The sequence below is a fragment of the Rattus rattus genome, chromosome 12 (assembly GCF_011064425.1).
Source record: "Rattus rattus isolate New Zealand chromosome 12, Rrattus_CSIRO_v1, whole genome shotgun sequence".
NCBI classification, from domain to species: Eukaryota; Metazoa; Chordata; class Mammalia; order Rodentia; family Muridae; genus Rattus; species Rattus rattus.
In genome coordinates this window covers 53,906,591-53,927,533 of record NC_046165.1, presented here as the reverse complement: position 1 = coordinate 53,927,533, position 20,943 = coordinate 53,906,591, and the positions used below count along the sequence as shown (strand labels likewise).

Genomic DNA, 20,943 nt, shown 5'->3' with positions numbered 1-20,943 from the left:
GAGTCTCATCTTCTCACCTGGCCTCGAGTCGTCAGGGCTCTGAAGCACCCTGCCCATGCAGAACACCGCCTCATCCGCCACTTGGAATGAACCACGTGCCCTAAGTCCTGATTTCCGGATCGCCTACCCAGGGGCGATGCCCATTGACCAAACAGCCTGCCACTCAAAAGAGCCCATCACCTCATTGGCTCGCTCTTTCATGCAGCCTAGCTATGCGGAGGTTGCGCTAGAAGTTATGGGAGTAATTTTAAAGTGAGTTTCAAGGCGTTGCCCTGAATCCCTTTCAGTGGGATGCTCCTGTAAAGAAATTTAGCTGATATGTTCATGTTGATAGTGGCCTGCTCTGTCCTCCCAGATTAAAGGCTCTAAGGTGCAATTGATAAATACCAAAGCTTGATTGCGCTCAGTGGTGGAGCCCTTGTCCAGTTCGGGTCTGCACGGTGGGGGAAAAACTGTTCTCCAACCCTAATACCATGAGTACTATTCCACCAAGGGAAAAACCCAGTCTTATTTGGAATGGAGATAAAGATGGAAAGTATTGGAACTATCAGCATTTGTTAGGATTCTCTCTGAAGCTGAACAACATCTCTGTTTATGTTCCCTGTTGAGATGCTAAAGTTGCTAATAAATGTTTTAGCTTTAGGGTAGCAATTTTTAAAAAGCACACACAAATACAGCACTTGTCTAATGTATGCAAGGCCCTATGTACAATCCTCAGCACCTCCAAAAACTAACACTTATAAAGCATACACTATCTCCCCATGTGCCTGCCTGTAAGTGAAGGGTTTAGGAGTTACCTGGAAGAGAATGGGGGACAAGGGATGCGAAGAAGGACACCAAGACAAGAGTCTGATCAAGGCGACAATTTTATTTTTCTTCAAGGCTGAATTTATATCATAACATGGGTAACAGAGGGAGGGGGTAAGTAAAAAACATTTACATAGGCTAAGGACACAATATTCGTGTGGTCAGGGAGTAGGCTGATGTTGACAGGTTGTCAGAAAGGTCACAGGTTTGTCATATTATTAGTCAGCAGGACAACTTTATCATATTATTATTTTTCTTGACCACCAGATTTGTATTAGTCTTCTGCAGGTGGCTGGGGATTTTCCATGAACCCAGTCATACTTAATTTTAACATCAACAATGGAGGGCTTCAAGGGCATCGCTCCCAACACATGCCCACAGAGCCAGTGGGGGTGTGTGAGATAATATATTTAATTTGCTGTAATCATTCTACAATGAAATACATTTAAAACAGTACATTGTATCCCCATAAATATATGCAGCAACTTATTCGTCAAAATAGCACACACATATTGCTGAGGTAAAGTATTTTGAGGTAAAGGGCAGATGATATATATTTTTAACTCTTTATTTTATGCATATGAGTACATTGTAGCTATCTTCAGACCCATCAGAAGAGGGCATTGGATCCCATTACAGATGGTTGTGAGCCACCATGTGGTTTCTGGGAATTGAACTCAGAACCTCTGGAAGAGCTCTTAACCACTGAGCCATCTCTCCAGCCCAGAAAATACATTTTTTAATGGTTTACTTTTATCTTACATACATTAGTGTTTTGCCTACATGTATGTCTGTGTATGTATGTTTGTCTAGGTTGCCAAATCCCCTGGAACTGGAACTACAGACAGTTGTGAGCTGCTGTATGGGTGCTGGGAATTGAACCAGGGTCCTTTGGAAGAGCGCCAGTACTCTTAACATCTGAGCCATCCTTCCAGCCACAGATGATATAACAGAAAACTCATAACCCTGTCAGGCTCTAGAACCTAGGGATGAAAATGGGTCCATAAATATACACAGTACAGTTTTTCCTAGACATTCATATACTGTGGCCCTGTAAGAACCATGGACTCTGACTTCACTCTTGTTCTTCAGAAAATAAGATCACAAAGTCACGGCAAGACTGTGCACAGGAAATCACATTACTCTGCTGGCCTAGAAACTACAGAGAGGATTCCATTTAAGTAGACATATAACTTCAACGTCTTAGGCAGAAGTAAGCATAAATCTTCCCAGAAGAAACATACCCATAGCCAGGTCACCAAAACTCTCACATAAAAGGTGTTAGTAAATGAGTCCACACAAAAGAGTAAAACTAAAAATATGAAGAGATTAGAAGAAAGCAACATAAGTGTGTGGTGCCACACAACTGCAACCCTTACCCTTCGTGACCGAGGAGGGAAAGCTCTCAAAAACAAAATTCAAAGAAAACTTATTTGGGGCCAGCAAGATGGTTCATGTAGTAAAGGCACCTGCAGCCAAGTCTGGACCCAAGTTCAAGCACCAGAGCTCAAATGGAGTCAGAGCTGGAGAGACTACTCAATGGCAAAAATCACTGGTTGCACTTCCAGTCCCATGTCCTCTCGTGGGTTAAATTCCCAGCACCCGTATGGTTGCTCACAAGTGTCTGTAACTCCAGTCTCAAGGGATATGACACTTTTTTCTGGCCCTTCTAGTCTTTTGGGGAACCACACACATGTGGTACACAGACATACATGCTGGCAAAACACCCATACATATAAAAGGACAGTTGGGATTAATGGTATAAGGTGAGAGCAGACTCTTGTTCCCTGCTCTTTATAGGCCTACCAAGACAGGTACCCAGCCATGTGCACACATAAATTAACACATTTTTAAACTCTTCTCACCAGAAGACAAGGAGAAAAAGGAGGAGGAGGGAAGAAGAGGAAGAGGAAGAAGGAAAGAGGAAGAGGAGGGAAAGAAGAGGAGTTGAGGAGGGGAAGGAGGAGTAGGGGGAGGAGAAGAACAACTACAAACGGTAAACAGAGTATCCTGCTTAAAGTGGCCCAGCTTACCCACTCTATATTAAAGTTGTAAGCAAGATCAAAAGGCTGAATTACCCCCAACTAAACTTTGTATCCGACCTAACAGCCTTCAAATAGAAGTACCAGCTTTTCCCTGCCTTCAGATGCAAAGTAAACAAGTGATCTTTCTGGGTCTCAAGCCTGCCAGCTGTTGGACTATAACTATCCCATTGGTTCTCTTGGCTCCCTTCCCAGCTCTCCTTTTCATCCTGATTAGAAACCAGAGTTACTAAGAGGCAACCAAAGTGCCTTTCTCTGTAGTTTAGATAGGATTTGTCTCCATCAAATTCATCTTCACATCTGATTACTGGACAGGCGAGATGTCCCAGTGGGTAAAGATGTTACATCTAAGCCTAATTGGGCCAAGGGCCCACGTGGTAGAAGGAGAGAAGTGACTCTCATAAGATGTACTCTGACCTCCACATGTGTGCAGTGGCCTGTGTGTGCCCCAAACACTGAATGTCATTTAAAAAATTTTTAAAGAAAAAAAAAAATGTGGTTTCTAATATGGTTAGTTGGATAGTTCCTGGCAGTACACTCTTAGTTTCTCAAGTGGCCAAGTTAGTTTTTCACCTATCAGAAAGCAAGTCAGCTGTGACTTCTTTCTCTCACACATGTCTCTATTCACAGATCAACTTTGCCTCCATTATCTGCTTCAGTGGAGCTCCATAGATGCCAGAACTATAACTCAAAATAAATTACTTTCCTTCAGTCCAAGCATTATTTCACAGGCACATAAAACACTAAGAGGTTAAGTTGATGCTATCTTAGTTACTTCTCACGATCTGTAGGTTGACTGTGCAAGATTGTAGGGAGGGATCTGGTGAGTCTATTCGCTCTCTTTTAGCACTGTGGAAGACGTCACATGACAGCACACATGAGAAATAAGATGGGCAACGCAGAGAGAGACAGAGAGACAGAGACAGAGAGACAGAGAGATCCCTTCTGTGATATTATGAATCTATCAACATACATAACTTATTAATGGAGTCAGGGCCCTTATGATCTAATTCTTTTTTTTTTTTTTTTTTGGTTCTTTTTTTTGAGCTGGGGACCAACCCAGGCCTTGCGCTTCCTAGGCAAGCGCTCTACCGCTGAGCTAAATCCCCAACCCCATGATCTAATTCTTAAAAAAATAAAACCTCTATCAGCTGACATTTATAAAAAAAAAAAAAGAACAACAAATGAACCTTGTCTTAGACAGGGTGTGTATTCCCACACAAAATGTCAGGACCAAGAAGCAAGCTGAGAAGAAAAGAATTTATTCAGCTTACACTTCCACATTGCTGTTCATCACCAAAGAAAGTCACAACAGGAACTCACACGGGGCAGGAACTTGGAGGCAAGAGCTGATGCAGCGGCCATGGAGGGATGCTGCTTACTGGATTGCTTCCCCTGGCTTGCTTTCTTATAGAACCCAGAACTACCAGCCCAGGGATGGCACCACCCACAATGGGCTGGGTCCTCCCACCTTGATCACTAATTGAGAAAATGCCTTACAGCTGGATCTCATGGAGGCATTTCCTCACCAGAGGCTCCTTTCTCTGTGGTAGCTCCAGCTTGTGTCAAGTTGACACATAAAACCAGCCAGTACAAAGCTTGTGTGTATCGTGTGGGGGTGCTAATTTCATATTAAAACCATATCACCAACCTTTGACACCCTCTTGAGGCTACTAGCTCACTATTATGGGCACTTTCTCAGGTTCTATTTTTTGTGACAACATGAATCTGTTTCAAGAGTAGAGTCATGGTGACTACATCACTTCTTATCCGTCCCTGTTTCCCAATACTGCCCTAATGGTAGTTAAATGGTCTCCATGAATTTTTAAAGGGACAGTCAACTAAATCAAAGGTACAGTCAGAAACTGTTTGGAGTTGAATTCTGGAGAGACCACTTCCTCACTCCGTAGTACCAGATGTCTGTGTAGAGTAAGTAATGTTTGCTGAAAACCCTGAAAGACTGGAGAGACTACTGTAATCAGAACCTTGCCTTTCTTTGGCTGAAAATGTTTACACGGTTTAAAAATATGGTAAGATTATTTTCAGAAACCATGGTGGGCTGGTCAAAGTCACCTCACTGGACTGGGGCAGCAAGAACAGAACCTGAAAAAGGGCTCACAATACTGATCTAGCAGCCTCCAGACTGTTAAAGGTTGGAATACTATGGTCTTACTATGAAATGAGCCCTTAAAAGGTTCATTTGTTTCAAGGTTGTCAGCTGATAGTCCTTTGGAATTGGATCATAAAGTCTCTGGTTTCATTAGTAACAGTAAAATATGTTGATGAGTTACTAATTAGTAGCCCTACCAGGAGGTGCCAGAGGCTTAGAAGGTAGAACCTAGTGGGAGGAAGTTGGCTGTTGGGGTGTTTTGGAACTGGAAAGAAGGCTCAGCAGTTACAGTTAAGAACTGTTGCTCTTGCAGAGGACTAGCATCTACATGTTGTGTCACAACTGTCTGTAACTCCAGTGTCAGAGGATCGGCCATCTTCTTCTGGACTCCCAAGTATTAGGCATATATATGGTGCACTTAAATGCACTCCTACACAGCAAGTAAATATTTTAAAGAACAAGAAGGAAAAAAAAGAGTCCACCTAATTCCTTCCTGTCCCTGCTTTTCCTCTGCCATCAAGTGGGCATCTCTGCTCCGCTTCATCTTTTGCATGACATTCTTCCACACTACACACCTCCAGAGACAATGGAGCCAGCTTCCTGGACTGTGATCTTTAAGTTCCTTTCGACGGTTTCTACTAAATATGTTTTGTTTTGTTTTGTTTTTGTCGTTGCCGTTTTGTTTGTTTGTTGAGACAGTTAGTCCTTGCTATCCTGGAACTTATTCTGTAGACCAGGTTGCCTGGAACTCAGAGGTCCACCTGCTTCAGCCTCTCAAGTGCTGGGATTAAAGGAATGTGCCACCACAACCTGGCTTCAACAGCAATGAAAGCTAACAAAGAAAAGCTTAAGGACCTCATGTTCTGCCATGTCTCCCTTACCAAGACGCACTTTATGTGTTTGTGTGACACATAAATCTCGTGAATCCCAGACTCACCTTGGTGTGAGGCTAACCTTGAGCTTCTGAACCTAGGATTGTAAGCATGTACTATCACATTGTTTACACAGTGCTGGGGAAATAAACCAGGCTTTGTGCATGCAAGACAAGTGCTCTACCAAATCCATTTTTATTTTGTGTGTATGTGTGGTGTTGGTGGCCCTTTAAGATAGAATTGCATTGTATCCAAAACTGGCCTAGAACTCACTATGTATCCCAGGGTGGCCTTCAACTTACACCAACCCTCCTGCCTCAGTCCCCTGAGTGCTTGGATTACAGGTGTGTCCTATCATGCCTGGTTGACAGTTTGTAACTTATTTTAGAGGTTGTAGTTAGTTAGAGGTTCATAGGCAGCTCATGCCTATGAAACATGGGTCCTTTACTTGGTGCTCAATCTATGGTGATGGGTGTGCTAGCATGTCTAGGACACAGTGAACCCAAGTAGCAAAGATGACAACCTGGTTGGTACAGCTTCAGCCCATGCTCTGATGCTAGTTAGTTTCACTAGACAATGACCCTCACTATGGGCAATCTGCAATCAACCCAGATGAGTCTATCAGCTTTGTTTCCATGCTTCAAGTTTCCAAAAAGGGAAATCTTAAACTTGCCAGTCTGTAGTTTTCCAAATGAGAGCCCAAGTGGGTAGACTAGTGTCAACAGTCCAGTTAGTGCTATGAGAAAAACTTAGAGTTCTGTCATAGTGCAGTTCTGTCATGAGTGGAGAAAACACATCCATTTTCCAATCCACAAGTCTAGAGTGGATGCTACCATAGCAGCCCTTGGGAGCAGTGCTAGTTTCAGCTTAGCAAACAGCAGTGGGCTGGGGTCTGACATATAAGGGAACCTCTGTGAACTCTATGAGACAGTGGCCTTGCTTTGGGCTACAGAACAGAGGGACCAAAGGGACAACTGCCATCTCTCCTCCCAGTCCCCACAGCTATAGAGTTGAATGCTAGGTCATTGTATTGCAATGCCCTGTAACCAAAACACATATGATTTGCACATTGTTATTTCTTTATTCTTTCAACCAGGACAGGCTGACAAATCACTAGGTGCTGAATCAGATAGCCCACTCCAAAAGGGGAGCATCTGTCATGAAGTCTTGGCAAGTACAAGTTGGGACACTTTGTCAAGTATTTTGTTTTTAATAATTATTTATCCATATATGTGTGTGAATATACTATGGCACATGTGTGGAGGTTGGAGACAGAACACAACTGGTTCTTTCTCCTTCTACCATGTAGATAGGTCCCAGGGATTAAATTTAGGCTTGAGAATAAGCAACAGGTAACTTTACCTACTGAAGCACATCAACACCCTGACCCCATGTGTTAAATTTTAATGAAAGTCTAGAAGCAATCTAGTTGTTTCCAAAGGGGTTATGTCAGCTGGGTGTGGTGGTACAAGTCTCCAATGCCAGCATTTTGAGACAAAGTGAGGATGATTAGGAATTCAAGGCCAGCTTCTACTACACATTAAGTTCAAAGCTGGTCTGAACTACATGAAATCATGTTTCAAAAGGCAAAGAAAATAAAAGGGGTACTTTTTATTCCCAGTAGAGGGGCAGCAATTCCCAATGCTACCATAAAAGCACCACCTATGGAGGCTACCCACCTCTAACCATGCTATAAGCAGAAAAGGGCCAACCAAAGACTTAGCTCAGTTACCTACCAGGGTTGTGGGTCCCAAGAATGCAAACACATGTCCATATAAGCAATTCCCACCCGCTAGGATCACTTTGAAATTTATGAGCTCATGTGACACATTGAGGTAAAAGACAGTACCATTTGCACACCCACAGGCATACACAAAGGCTGAACCTGCTCAAAACCCAACCCACAAGGTTGGCCTGATCCTTTCTTCCTCCTGGAAGAGGGAGGGACATTTCAGTTGGACCAATTTTCTCATATTTGTTTAGAAAGATAGGTGTTGACCAAAACACATATGATTTGCACATTGTTATTTCTTTATTTTCTTTTTCTTTTTTTCGGAGTGGGGACCGAACCCAGGGCCTTGCGCTTGCTAGGCAAGTGCTCTACCACTGAGCTAAATCCCCAACCCCTTCTTTATTCTTTCAACCAGAACTTACTGTGTCCATCATGTGCAAGGAAATATTTTATGTACTAAATTATAGTTTATGCTTAAGACTCACCTATGCTCTACACTCATATTCTAGTGGGAATATCAAATAAGAAATGAAAGGAAGGAAAATGCTGTGGAGGAAAAGGGGAGCAGGGAAGAGGAGCAAAAAGCACCAAAGATGTGAGTTTTAGATTTACCTGGACCTAATTGTATAGCCTCAGACTCATACCTCTTGGCTATAGCATAAGAAATGCTGGCAACAAGCAGAGAGCACCGTACCTGAATTTGCTAGTTTATGTAAAGTGGCCAGGGAATGTCAGAGAACTGAAGGATTTCAGAATAAGACCTAGACACATCTGGGAAAAGTTGAATCTAGACCTGGGGAAAAGACATGGGGGGGGGTGCAGCCCGCTGTAACAGGGCAGCAAGGTCCATGCAGCTGGGACAAGATGCACAAATCTGAGAACGGTTCTATGTGTTATAAAGCATAAGCAAAGTATAAATACTTCGGTTTAATAAAAGCTTGCTGATCACACATGTCTCTTACTGGAACCTAGCTGATACCCAATGTCTTTATTTTCATTCTAATTTAAAAGCAAAAGGGGAAGGGGCAGGACTAGAGAGATAGCTCAGAGATTAAGAACATGTATTCTTGCAGCAGACCTGGTTTGGGTTCCCAGGATCCATGTGGTAGCTCCCAACCATTCATAACTCAAGTTGCAGGAAATCTGATGCCCTCTTCTGACCACCACAGACACCAGGCATGAACTCAGTACACCACACATGCACGCACGCGCGCACACACACGCGCAGGCAAATCATCATTCAAGTCTTTTTTTAAAAAAATTAAAAGCAAACTAGGGAACTGGTTCAGTGGGTAAAAGTACTTGCTGTACTTGATAACTTCAACCGCACATTAAAAGCAGCAGCAGACACAAGAGATTCTGTATCAACAGGGCATAAAGTTGAGCGCTGACTTCTAAAAATTGTCTTCTAACCTCCACATCTATGTACCCCCAACTTGTGCAACCATTTTAATTTTTTTTTAAAAAAAAAAACACTATACAAAAAGAGCTATGGTGATAACAATCTTCTTTTTTAAAAAATTAAGAAAAGGGGTTGGGGATTTAGCTCAGTGGTAGAGCGCTTGCCTAGAAAGCGCAAGGCCCTGGGTTCGGTCCCCAGCCCCGGAAAAAAAAAAAAATTAAGAAAAATAAACTGAGGGAGGACAAGTGTTTTTTTTCCCCCTCCAGGGTTACTCATGGAATTGAAGCCAATCCCAAACCTACAGAGCTGCTTTACACAAAGAAATGAACAAGTCTCTAGTTTTTTCTGTTTCTAACTCAATACATATACACACAGATGCAGGTGGTAATACATTTGCATTCATTTGCACCCTTGTATCAACTGCTTCCCCACTCCCAGTTATTTGCACATATTTGTTGGTAGAAATGGGTTCTTCGCTTCAGAGGCTCAGCTCAAAGCAGACTGGTCTCACTTTTCCAGCCTCCTACCGATGAGCTCTCTAACTTTGCATCTGGGACCTAGAGACAGGTGGTGAGAACTAACAGTCGAAAGCTTCACTGTAAAGGCACTTTAAACACTGTGTGAGAAGGCGGTACAAGGGTTTCTGTCCATGGTTGTTGCCTGCCTATACTTAAAGCACTCAGGAGGCCAAAGCAGGGTTGAAACTTTGAGGCCAGACTGAGCTATACAAAGATATTGTCTCACTTTAGGAAAACAAAACAAACAAACAAAAAAACCCAAAACAAAACAAAACAAAAAAAACACTTATAAATCCCAAAGAACTATGGACTGCAAAATACCAAACACAAGACCATTAGGTTACTCAAGAAGGGGAAAGAAAAAAAGCAGGAGGTTCTGGATCAGAACAGAGGATCCCACAGACACCCAAGGACGGTACATCAGCTATTTAAAAGCACAAAGAGCTAGAGCCCAGAGCTAGCCAAAACTGCCTTAGACCAGAAAGGATTTCCATAGCATACACTCCTAGGGAACCCCTTCTTCTCCTGTTCTCCATGATGAAAACCAGGAATACCACTACCTGACAGGGTGAGTGTGAACTTTTGGTTCCAAGACAATAGAGTCACTAGCCCACTTCTTCTCAGTAGCTGGTTGGGTAGCCCAAGAGGCTCTGTAGGAAATGCCCCGGTTGTGCTCAATAAACCAGACAAGAGGAGAAAGGGAAGACAGACTACAAGAAGTACCTAACAGTTCTAGAGCCACCTGGCAGTCTTCACAGAGTCTGGGCTTCATCACTGTAGATGCTACATGCTAGGGTGTGGCTTTGCTCCAACTTGAAAATGCCTCAACCCTGCTGACAATAAAGAAAGGTAGATGTTCTCCCAGGCATCACAGGCTGCACAATGACCCCAGTGAAGGAAGCAGGACAGGCAGCACTAGGCATGGCAGTGGGAACTGAGCATGACATGCTGACCTGGTGACACTAGGAGGCAGAAGAGAACAGCTCAAACACCAAGTCTCTAGTAGGAGAGTATACCCATAAAGTGTCAACCTCAACCTCACCAAGGCTGCTTTGTTCTTTTTTTTTAAAGATTTATTTATTATATATGAGTGCACTGTAGCTGTCTTCAGACACACCAGAAGAGAGGGCATTAGATCTCATTACTGGTGGTTGTGAGCCACCATGTGGTTGCTGGGATTTGAACTCAGGACCTATGGAAGAGCAGTCAGTGCTCTTTTTTTTTTTTTTTTTTAATATTTATTTTATTTATACAAGTACACTGTCATTCTCTTCAGACACACCAGAAGAGGGCATCCGAACCCATTACAGATGGTTGTGAGCCACCATGTGGTTGCTGGGAATTGAATTCAGGACCTCTGGAAGAGCAGTCAGTGCTCTTAACCGTTGAGCCATCTCTCCAGCCCCGCAGTCAGTGCTCTTAATCTCTGAGCCATCTCTCCAGCCCCTGCTTTGTCCTTTTAAGCACCACTGGATGAGGTATAATGGGAATCTGGCCACTCTTGACCAATACCTTTATGGAAGTTAGTCTACCAGCCACTCTATGCAGGAGAGGGTGCAAAGAGTAAGTGGTCTGCCTACCACTTCACCTAAAGACCCCTGCTGGGTGCCATAAGGCACCTCTAACTTCTTCCAGCAAGAACTCCAGCAGGAAGCAGATGGCTCAGACAACAAGGGATAGAAGCTACAGAAGAGCTAACATGAACATTCATTCATTACATGAGCCCTGGGTGGGGATGGGCTGCAGAGTAAGGATGAATGAGAGCTGAGGTTTATGGCTCAGTGGTGCAGCACTTGCCTAGCATACACCAGGTCTTAGGCTCAGCACTGAGAGTTAAAAAATTTAAAATGCAATGGAGTCACAAAAGTAGGGATGTGAGCAGAACCACTTACTTCTTCAGAGTATAATGTTCATTTGCTTAGAAATAGACTGAGGCAAAGGAAAGGAAAACTAACATTTATTGAGCGCCTATGGGTATGTGTATATATGTGTATACATACATACACACCCTTATAAAATGTATGCCTGGTCTTGTGCAAGGAGTTCTCATCTACAACATTCCATTTGATCCTCACACCAACCCTGTGAGGTAGGTATTATCCTCATGTGTCAGGTGAGGACTATGAGGCTCAGAAAGGTTAGGTAGTTTGTTCAAGGACACTGAACTAGAAACCAGTGAGCTGGGACTGAGTTTTAAGTCTCCGGCAGTTCCATCCTATCCCGGTTCTTTCCTACCCCCTTGAGCCCTCCCCTCCCTACCCCTGTAGCCCATGGCTCCCCAAAAAGAAGCCTGCCCCATCCTGCTCTGGGAGGATGCAGTCAGTTGAGGATTAAGACATAAATAAAATAAATAGCAGGGTCAGGTTCCCAGAAGTGAGGACGTTTCAAGTCCCACTCATAGCTGCTGGGGGGGGCGGGGGCAGCATGGGCCCTAGTGTGGGGGTTGGGGGGACTGGGACTATAGCCACCAAAAGCTGCAACAAGTGGGTTAAAGAGGCCCCAACTGGGCTGCATGTCTTTGAGAACAAAGGTCTGGAGCAGGCAGCGGTCATGGGCAGTCACCATCCTCCTCCATCTGTCCATTTCACCGGTGTTTGTGATCCAAGAGAGATTCAAAATCAGGAGAACATACAAGTTTGTGCTTCACATGTCCCAGGACTGTCATCTCCCCTGTCCTGCTGTCCCCAAGGCCCACAGACACCAGTTCCTGCCATTCAACAGAGACATCAGTGAGAAACACACACTCACACCCAACCCAGCCCTCAGTCCAGTGACCCAAAAGTTCCTTACTGCCTAAGCACAGGCTGTTTAATACTTCCCCAAGCCTCTCTCTGGCCCACAGGGGTTGTACCTGCAGGAAAGAACAGGTTGTTCCCATGGTCACATCCAGAGTCACCTTGCCCAGGAGAAGCTGCACCTTCCCTGATTTGCGGATGAGTAGCTTGCCCACTTGACCCTCTGTCAGGTCAGCCAAGGTACAAGCATTCTCCGCTAGCCTGGTTTCCTGTGGAGAGAAGCAGCAGGTAGTTACTAGGCAACAGCTTTCATGAATGAATCCTATTCTGTTTCCCAGAGAGAAGCACAGCAGCAGCGATCTCTGCAACAAGGGCTATGTCCTGGAGCTATCAGCCTAGAATTTCCCCAGAACTCGCTCTTGAGCATACCCGGTCCTTTTCTTGCTTTATGACTACCATCTGTCCATCCTCGCCCTGCACCTCCGTCTTGACAGGCTTGATGTCCTGAGTAGGCGGCTGCCCAGGGAGGGTATCAGGCAGCTGAAGGAACAGCAGCTCCTCCTCCTTCGTGAGGCTCAACTCCCTCAGCAGCTCTGCCACAGACACGTCCTTTGGAAGACCAGGGGTCTTCCTGGCTGCTCTTGGAGGGGCTTTCACTTTCGCCTCCTCTTCCTCATCCCGTGGCTCCTCTTTCACTGCCCAAAGTGAGAAGAAGGAAAAGACATCAAGTAACCCTACCGGCTAAGCCAGGTCTCTGTTCCCAACCCTTCATGTCCATGTGCTTCACTGTTACTCAGTCAGAAGTTACACAGAGGAACAAGAAAGAAACTCAAGAGTGCGTGACTCCTCTAAAACGGGACAGCTGAGGCCAGGCGTACTGGCACAGAGACATGTGGACTGAGGCGGGAGCTTATGTCTTGATTCCATGCCTGTACTTCTGAGTGGGAAGGAAACGGAGACACTGCTGAGCTGCAGTCTTGGAGGTCATGTGAGGGCTTCTGGGGACAGCTAGGGAGGAGGGGAAGTCGGTGGCACGGGTTACCTTTTACAGCTGGCACATCCACCTCCATGTCTTCTTCCTTGGGGCCAGCAGAAAAAGGCTTAATGTCTGGCTCTTCACTCTCCTCCTTGAAAAGCCACCCTGAATGAGCCAGTGGCAGTTGTACTGGCATGTTCCGTGTGTCATTCTTTAGCCCTGGGTCATCGATGAACTGCCGAAGAGTGGGGGGTCACATTAAATGTCAGCATGTGTGCCTATGTCACAGCCCATTTCGGGACCTGTCTCTCTCCTCACACATGGAGGCAAGCACTCTTTCCACGGAGCTGCACCCCCAGCCCCACTTTAGTGCTCCTGTGACCAAAAGCCCAAAGATGTCCCTGGCCTGGCTTCCTAAAAGCCCTCGTTAGCAGATACAAAGAAACCAGTCCCCCAGCCTGCTGGTACCTACATCATCCTTCTCCAGCATGCGCAAGATCTGCTTGGTTTCTTCATCTGTTTCTCTCTTCTCTTTTTTGATGTTGATGATATGAGAAGGCCCCATGTCTGACATATCCACAGTCTTATCCCAGTTCCCTGCAGGAAATCATGCCGTTCACTAGGGTTAAATAAGGGGGACAGCAACAGCAAGGGAAACCAAGCTAGGAAAGGAGAATCCCATGTTCTGCTTTCTCAGGTGGTCTGAACCGCAATCCAGACCAGATCCCTTCCTGGTACCTTTTTTTTTCATCATTTCTGCTGGACCCTGCTCAAAGATGGAATGGGACTGGATCACTTCTGGGCGGCCACGTCCCCGTCCATGACCCTCACGCTGGCGGTCTCTGTCCCGTTCACGCTTTTCCTTCTTCATAGTTACTTCTTCTTTTGGCCTGGGGATGAGGACAGATAGAAGGGTCTGCCTCAGGAAACAAACCCTCCTCACCCACCTCATTTCAACCAACTGAGCAGCGTTTGCGAGCCAGAAAAGACACCATGAGAATCACAACCCCGTCCTTTGTTACACCTGTTACATCTGATAAAGCACGGCCTTTAATTTCCTCTTACTTTACCTCCTTGTCCAAAATGTGGGCTTTCTGTTCTGTTTTTGTACTGCCTGGAAGTAGAAAGACTGGAAAGCAGAGGAACTTAAGAGGAGTATGAAGAGCTTTGCTCCACCTCAGCAGAATTAGGAGGAAGCTGAGGTGGAACCTACTGGGTGGTTGTCCAGCTCCTGAAGGAGGACAGAAACTCAGCCCTTTCCTCTCCTTGACTTCTTTCTCCCCTTGGGTATTCTCTGACACCAGCTCACTGCCATACCATAGACCCAAAAGCATAGACCCACCTCATCACGGACTTAAACCTCCAAAGCTTGAACGTCCAAAATGAAATGCCCCTCTCTGTAAGTTGATATCTCAGCTATTCATTGCAGTCAGACAGACAGATGGATGGATTGACAGACAGGCAGAGCCAGGCATCGTATACACCCTAATCCCAGGGCTCAGGACATAGATCTGAGAGGCAAGCAGATCCCTGGGAGTTCTAGGCCAGCAATCTACACAGTGAGTTCCAGGATATGAAAGGCCATGTAGAGAAACACTGTCTCAAAAGCAAACATATCTCTACATAACCTGGGATTAAAGCATGAGACCCACTGGTGAATAAGCCAATGGCAAAAAGTTAAAATTCCCAGGCTGCACACCTAATTACTTCCTCAGACTCAGAGCAAAAGAGGGTGAGTGGTGTTCATTAATCCTATGTACTTACTCTTCTTTGATCTTCCGACTGATGATATTTGGGGTGAAGGTTTTCTGAAAAGTAAAATACAGTACTGTATTTTCGCAGTGCTCAACAGACCAACAATTCTGGGAAGGCTTGGAGAGACAGATCTGCCAGCACTGACAAATGGATGACACAGGGAGACTACCGTAGCTTTATCCTGTTTGTTCTGCTTTCTTTTCAGAGTACTCTTATATTTACTGTTATGCACATAATGGGAGAGGACAAAGAGCAGTTACCTGCATGCTTAAGATTCATTCATCACGGGGCTGGGGATTTAGCTCAGCGGTAGAGCGCTTACCTAGGAAGCGCAAGGCCCTGGGTTCGGTCCCCAGCTCCGAAAAAAGAAAAAAAAAAAAAAAAAAAAAAAAAAAGATTCATTCATCACCACTAGATTATTTGCTTTGTTACTGACATCCACAGAGTTATGAACACTCTACCAAGTAAAGCAATTTTGTCTGACTTTCATGGGAGTTTGTAAGGTGCCCATAACATAATAAGCACTTCCGAATGTCTTGAATTAACTAGGTTCTCTGCCTTTTAATTGCCTATGAAACCATGTCAATGTCTTGTACCAGCACCTAGGCTTGAAGGTCTCTCGATACAGGCTGACATCCCATCAGGGACAAATGGCCGTATATGAATGAACATCACGAATTGCCTCCCTTCGGCCTGGAACTCAAAGCATTTGGGTTTCTGTACAAATGCGCTCGCCGGTACCTTCTTGACACCGCCAAGGGTGAGGTCCCGGGAGCGGATGGAGGGAAGGCGGCCTGGCGTAAGCGGGGGAGCGGGCCGCCGGCCGACAAGTCCCCGGCCCCCAGAGAGAAGGGGTCGGGGCCCTCCAGGATTGCTGGGCTCGCCCGCGGCGTTTCCTTCCGACATGGTTCCTAGAGGAAAGTAGGCAACAAAGTGACTCCAAGGGCTGGATGCGAGGACCCTGGGCGGAACCCCACCCACGTAACCCCCCCCGTAGCCCCCCCGCCCCGTCCGTGCGTCGTTCCCGCCGCACCACAGCTCCTCCCAGTCCCACGTGGCGAGGTTTCCCGGAGCGCCCCACCTCTAGCTTTGGACTCGTCACATGCCCTCTCCCCGGGACTGCATGACGTACCTGTGTTGAGGCTCTACGCTGAGTTTCACGACCTCACCTCTAACGAGACCAACCACCGGCCGCCGGTCTCACGGCAAGGCGGAAGTCTGCGTGGCAAGAACCGGGGGCTGCCATCTTACCCTGGGGCGGAAGTGACATCAAGGGGGCGTGACCGGACCATAGTATTTATCAGACGGTGCCTCGCTGTCCTCCGCCTTCTCTTCCCGGTTCTTCCCGGAGTCGGGAAAAGCTGGGTTGAGAGGGCGAAAAAGGATATGGGAGTGGATTCTGAACTGTGCGGGGGTGTGACTCGTGGGGGTGTGTCTCTGCGCCTGGATGGCAGTGCTAGTGCGGTCCGCAGGGTCGGGGGGGGGGACGCGGGGGGGCCTCCTAGGTCGCCTACCTGCTGTACGTGGTGTACTGCGCAGCCTCTGGGAACAGTGGGGTCGGCTCTCGGGATGCGTCTCCGGACATAGGGAGCCTTGCCCTCAGGCCGAGGCTGGCTGCAGCTTCCCTGCATTGACCTTGGAGTGGTCACTGTACCTTCCGGCTTGTCCCTTTGCTCGTGAGCGCCTTCCTTAGCGGATCCCTGAAGTCCTAACGCAGTTTGGACAGAGCAGCCAATAGCTCTTCTTGCCTATCTGGGTTCATGATTGCTTAGTCAAATCTGGAAAGAGCCTGGAACTGAAGTTTGCTCTTAAAGTGGGAGGTTTTTTGTTTGTTTTTTTTTTTTTGATTGGGAGTGTGTGTGTGTAGTGTGTGTTTTTAAGACAACCCTACTCTTGTAACCCTATCAAGTCTGGAACTTAAGTAGACCAGGCTGGCCTCGAACTTGGCAGCAGTCCTGTCTCTTCACAGACACCCATCAGTGCACAGATTACAGATGTGCACCACCAATCCCAGCTGAAAATTTTTTTTATTGTAATGGATGTATACATTTAATATATACAAATATATATAATTTAATCTGTGGGGAAAAAGTCATTTAATGTTACACCACAGAGATCCCCAGTACGAATTAAAAACATTATGTAGTTCTAGGGAAGGAACCTATTTCTGCTAGAATTCCATAGACTGCTAGCATTAAAATATTAGTGATGTACTGTAACATTGTGCCACACAATACTGTATCCTTTGTTGGAAACAAATGACCAATAGGAGTATATATGTATATATACATATATATATACATATATATATTTTTTTTCCTTAATGCATTCATTTGAACAGGTATATCGTTAGAAATAACTAGTGTACATTTGATAGATCCAACTTTTTTGTTTTCTTTTAGATTACATCCCTAGGAGTTTCAGAAGAAGTACATATTAAAAGTAAACTTCATTTTGATGCCATACACACGCAGTTACTTAAAGGAAAAGTAAAATGATGTGGAGAGTCAGGCATGTTGGTGCATGCCTATAAACCCAGCACTTGGGAGGCAAAAGCAGGCCGGTCCAAGTTTACCAGCTTGGACTACAAAGCGAGACAGTGGTAGAGGTGATGATGGTGGTGATGGTGGTGTGGTGATGGTGGTGAAGGTGGTGATGGTTGTGGTAGTGATGATGATGGTGATGGTGGTGATGGTGGTGGTGGTGATGATGGTGATGGTGGTGATGATGGTGATGGTGGTGATAGTGGTGGTAGTGATGACGGTGATGGTGGTGATGGTAGTGGTGGTGATGATGATGGTGATGATGATGGTGATAGTTGTGGTGATGGTGGTGGAGGTGGTGGTGATAGTGGTGGTGGTGGTGATGATGGTGATGGTAGTGGTGGTGATGATGGTGGTGGTGATGGTGGTGATGTTGATGGTGGTGGTGATGGTGGTGGTGGTGGTGGAGGTGGTGGTGATGATGGTGGTGGTGGTGATGATCAGCAGAGCCTAAATTCTGTTTACTTTGCCTTCCCCAATTGTAAGATCTAGCCCTTATATCAAAACCAGAGTATTAATATTTTTTGCAGTCATGGTACAAGACATTTCAACACTACAGAAATCCTTGGAGCTGCCCTTTCAGATACAGTCTTCCTTACTGCCTTCTCTTCCTTCCCTCACTCCTCCCCCCACTAATCTAGTCTCCATTTCTAACATTTTGTTATTTCAGAAGATAGAGTCTTATTATGTATCTCTGGCTGACCCGAAACTCACTGTAGAGACAAGACTTGACTTCAGACGTTCAGTAAAGTATCTGCCTCTCTGCTTCAGCGGGTCTAGAATTAAAGGAATGTGCAATCCTGCCCAGCTTTTGTGGCTGCACTTTTATCCCCATAATTTTGTGGCTATTATCCAAGTGATATATATCATTAGTTTGTTCCTTTTCCTACTTTGTATCTGTGGTCTCTTTAATCATCCTTTGAAAGACATCTGGCTTGTTTAGTTTGTGTCTATTGTGAATAAAGTTGCTGTGAATAACCATGCAGCTTTTTGTGTCAATACAAATTTTCTCTGGAATGAGTGCACCTGTTGATTTGTATGATTGAATGATTAATCTTGGAAACAAGAACAACAAACTGGCTTCCATGGTGGCTAGACTATTTTCGATGAGTATTCTGTGGGTCATCATCAATGCTACTAATTGTTTTCAAAGAGTCCTTATGCAAGAGGACTGGAGGTGCCTCCATGATTAAGAGACTTGCTGCCCTTGTTCCCAACTCTTAGGTAGTGGCTCTCAGCTGTCCATAATTTATTTTCAGGGGATTTGGTGGCCTCCGAGGTCACCAGGCAAGCTAACAGTGCACATGCATGCATGCAGGCAAAAACCGTTTATGCTCATAGAATAAGAACAAATAAATCCTTTTTAAAAAAAAAAAAAAAGTGCTGTGTTAGCTTGTCGGTGGTGGCATGTGCCTTTTATCCCAGCCCTGAGGGTGGTAGTGGTGCTCACCTTTAATTCCAGCACTTGGGAGGTAATAGGTGAGTCTCCCAGCCTAGTCTACTGAGAGTTCCAGGACAGCCAGGGCTACACAAAGAAACCATGCCTCAGAAAAACAAAAAATAAAAAATACTGCGCTAAGATGTATCACTACTAAAAAAGTAAGAATAAAATTAGAGAAGGGCCTGAGAGATCCCCACTCCTCTCTGAGGACTTTCCAAGTGGTTAAAAGTTGATGGGAGGAAAGGAAACACATGTTCCTTCAGTGGTGTAACCATTGATAAGATGTTCATGTTCCTTTAAACAGCCCCCAGTAAAACTGATTGAATCACACACACTAATAGTAGAAGGGCAGCTAGCTAGGAAGAGGAATAGTGGGCCAGTGTCTGAGCTAGTTTAATGTCAACTTGACACAAGACAGAGTCATTGGAGAAGAGGGCACCTCAGTTGAGGAAAATGCCTCTATAAGATTAGGCCTTAAGCAGGTCTCTGGGGCATTCCCCTACTTAGTGATGGAGGGTGGGGAACAGTGATAGGTGGTGCCAAATAGAAGACCTCATACTAATACTATCCAAACTATTCCACAAAATTGAAACTGATAGAGCACTATAGAATTCCTTCTATGAAGCCACAATTGCTCTTATACCTAAACCACACAAAGACCCAAAAAAGAAAGAGAACTTCAGGGTTGGGGATTTAGCTCAGTGGTAGAGCGATTGCCTAGGAAGCGCAAGGCCCTGGGTACGGTCCCCAGCTCCGGAAAAAAAAAGAACCAAAAAGAAAAAAAAAAAAAGAAAGAAAGAAAGAGAACTTCAGACCAATTTCCCTTATGAATATCAACGCAAAAATACTCAATAAAATTCTGGCAAACTGAATCCAAGAGCACATCAAAACAATCATCCACCATGATCAAGTAGGCTTCATCCCAGGCATGCGGGGATGGTTTAATATACGGAAAACCATCAATGTAATCCATTATATAAACAAATTGAAAGAACAAAACCACATGATCATTTCATTAGATGCTGAGAAAGCATTTGACAAAATTCAACACCCCTTCATGATAAAAGTCCTGGAAAGAATAGGAATTCAAGGCCCATACCTATACATAGTAAATGCCATAGATAGCAAACCAGTAGCTAACATTAAACTAAGTGGAAACTTGAAGCAATCCCACTAAAACAGGGACTAGACAAGGCTGCCCACTCTCTCCCTACTTATTCAATATAGTTCTTGAAGTCCTAGCCAGAGCAATCAGACAACAAAAGGAGATCAAGGGGATACAGATTGGAAAAGAAGAAGTCAAAATATCACTATTTGCAGAAGATGTGATAGTATATTTAAGTGATCCCAAAAGTTCCACCAGAGAACTACTAAACCTGATAAACACCTTCAGCAAAGTGGCTGGGTATAAAATTAACTCAAATAAATCAGTAGCCTTCCTCTACACAAAAGAGAAACAAGCCGAGAAAGAAATTAGGGAAACGACACCCTTCATAATAGTCCCAAATAATATAAAATACCTCAGTGTGACTTTAACCAAGCAAGTAAAAGATCTGTATGATAAGAACTTCAAGCCTCTGAAGAAAGAAATTGAAGAAGACCTCAGAATATGGAAAGATCTCCCATGCTCATGGATTGGCAGGATTAATATAGTAAAAATGGCCATTTTACCAAAAGCGATCTACAGATTCAATGCAATCCCCATCAAAATACCAATCCAATTCTTCAGAGAGTTAGTTAGACAGAACAATTTGCAAATTCATCTGGAATAACAAAAAACCCAGGATAGCTAAAACTATCCTCAACAATAAAAGGACTTCTGGGGGAATCACTATAACTGAACTCAAGCAGTATTACAGAGCAATAGTGATAAAAAAAAAAAAACCTGCATGGTATTGGTACAGAGACAGACAGATAGAATAGAATTGAAGACCCAGAAATGAACCCACACACCTATGGTCACTTGGTTTTTGACAAAGGAGCCAAAACCATCCAATGGAAAAAAGATAG

The 20,943-nt window shown here is 44.8% G+C and overlaps 1 protein-coding gene across 2 annotated transcripts; it reads right to left on the bottom strand.

Moving 5' to 3' along the window:
• Positions 1-11,423: 11,423 nt before the first annotated feature.
• Positions 11,424-16,200, bottom strand: Polr3d (RNA polymerase III subunit D). 2 transcript variants are annotated; one of them, XM_032918004.1, is made up of 9 exons: positions 16,082-16,200; positions 15,691-15,860; positions 14,959-15,002; positions 13,933-14,084; positions 13,667-13,791; positions 13,261-13,429; positions 12,648-12,913; positions 12,335-12,487; positions 11,424-12,190 (listed from the first exon to the last, which is right to left on the bottom strand). In XM_032918004.1, exons 2-9 carry the CDS (start codon positions 15,853-15,855, stop codon positions 12,068-12,070), a joined length of 1,197 nt encoding a protein of 398 aa, XP_032773895.1. In that variant the 5' UTR covers positions 15,856-15,860; positions 16,082-16,200; the 3' UTR covers positions 11,424-12,067. The 2 variants fall into 2 exon arrangements, with proteins under 2 accessions (XP_032773895.1, XP_032773896.1); XM_032918005.1 differs by lacking the exon at positions 16,082-16,200 and adding an exon at positions 16,031-16,058 and having other exon boundaries at positions 12,068-12,190.
• Between the last annotated feature and the right edge of the window lie 4,743 nt (positions 16,201-20,943).

What these genes read in the sequence shown, in the direction of transcription:
- Polr3d (XM_032918004.1), bottom strand. Translation starts at nt 15,855, where the DNA reads ATGTCGGAAGGAAACGCCGCGGGCGAGCCCAGCAATCCTGGAGGGCCC. An exon ending in AGAAATGATGAAAAAAAAAG is followed by an intron (nt 13,792 to 13,932) that starts GTACCAGGAAGG and finishes GATTTCCTGCAG; the next exon opens with GGAACTGGGATAAGACTGTG. An exon ending in CAACCTGTTCTTTCCTGCAG is followed by an intron (nt 12,191 to 12,334) that starts GTACAACCCCTG and finishes GTTGAATGGCAG; the next exon opens with GAACTGGTGTCTGTGGGCCT.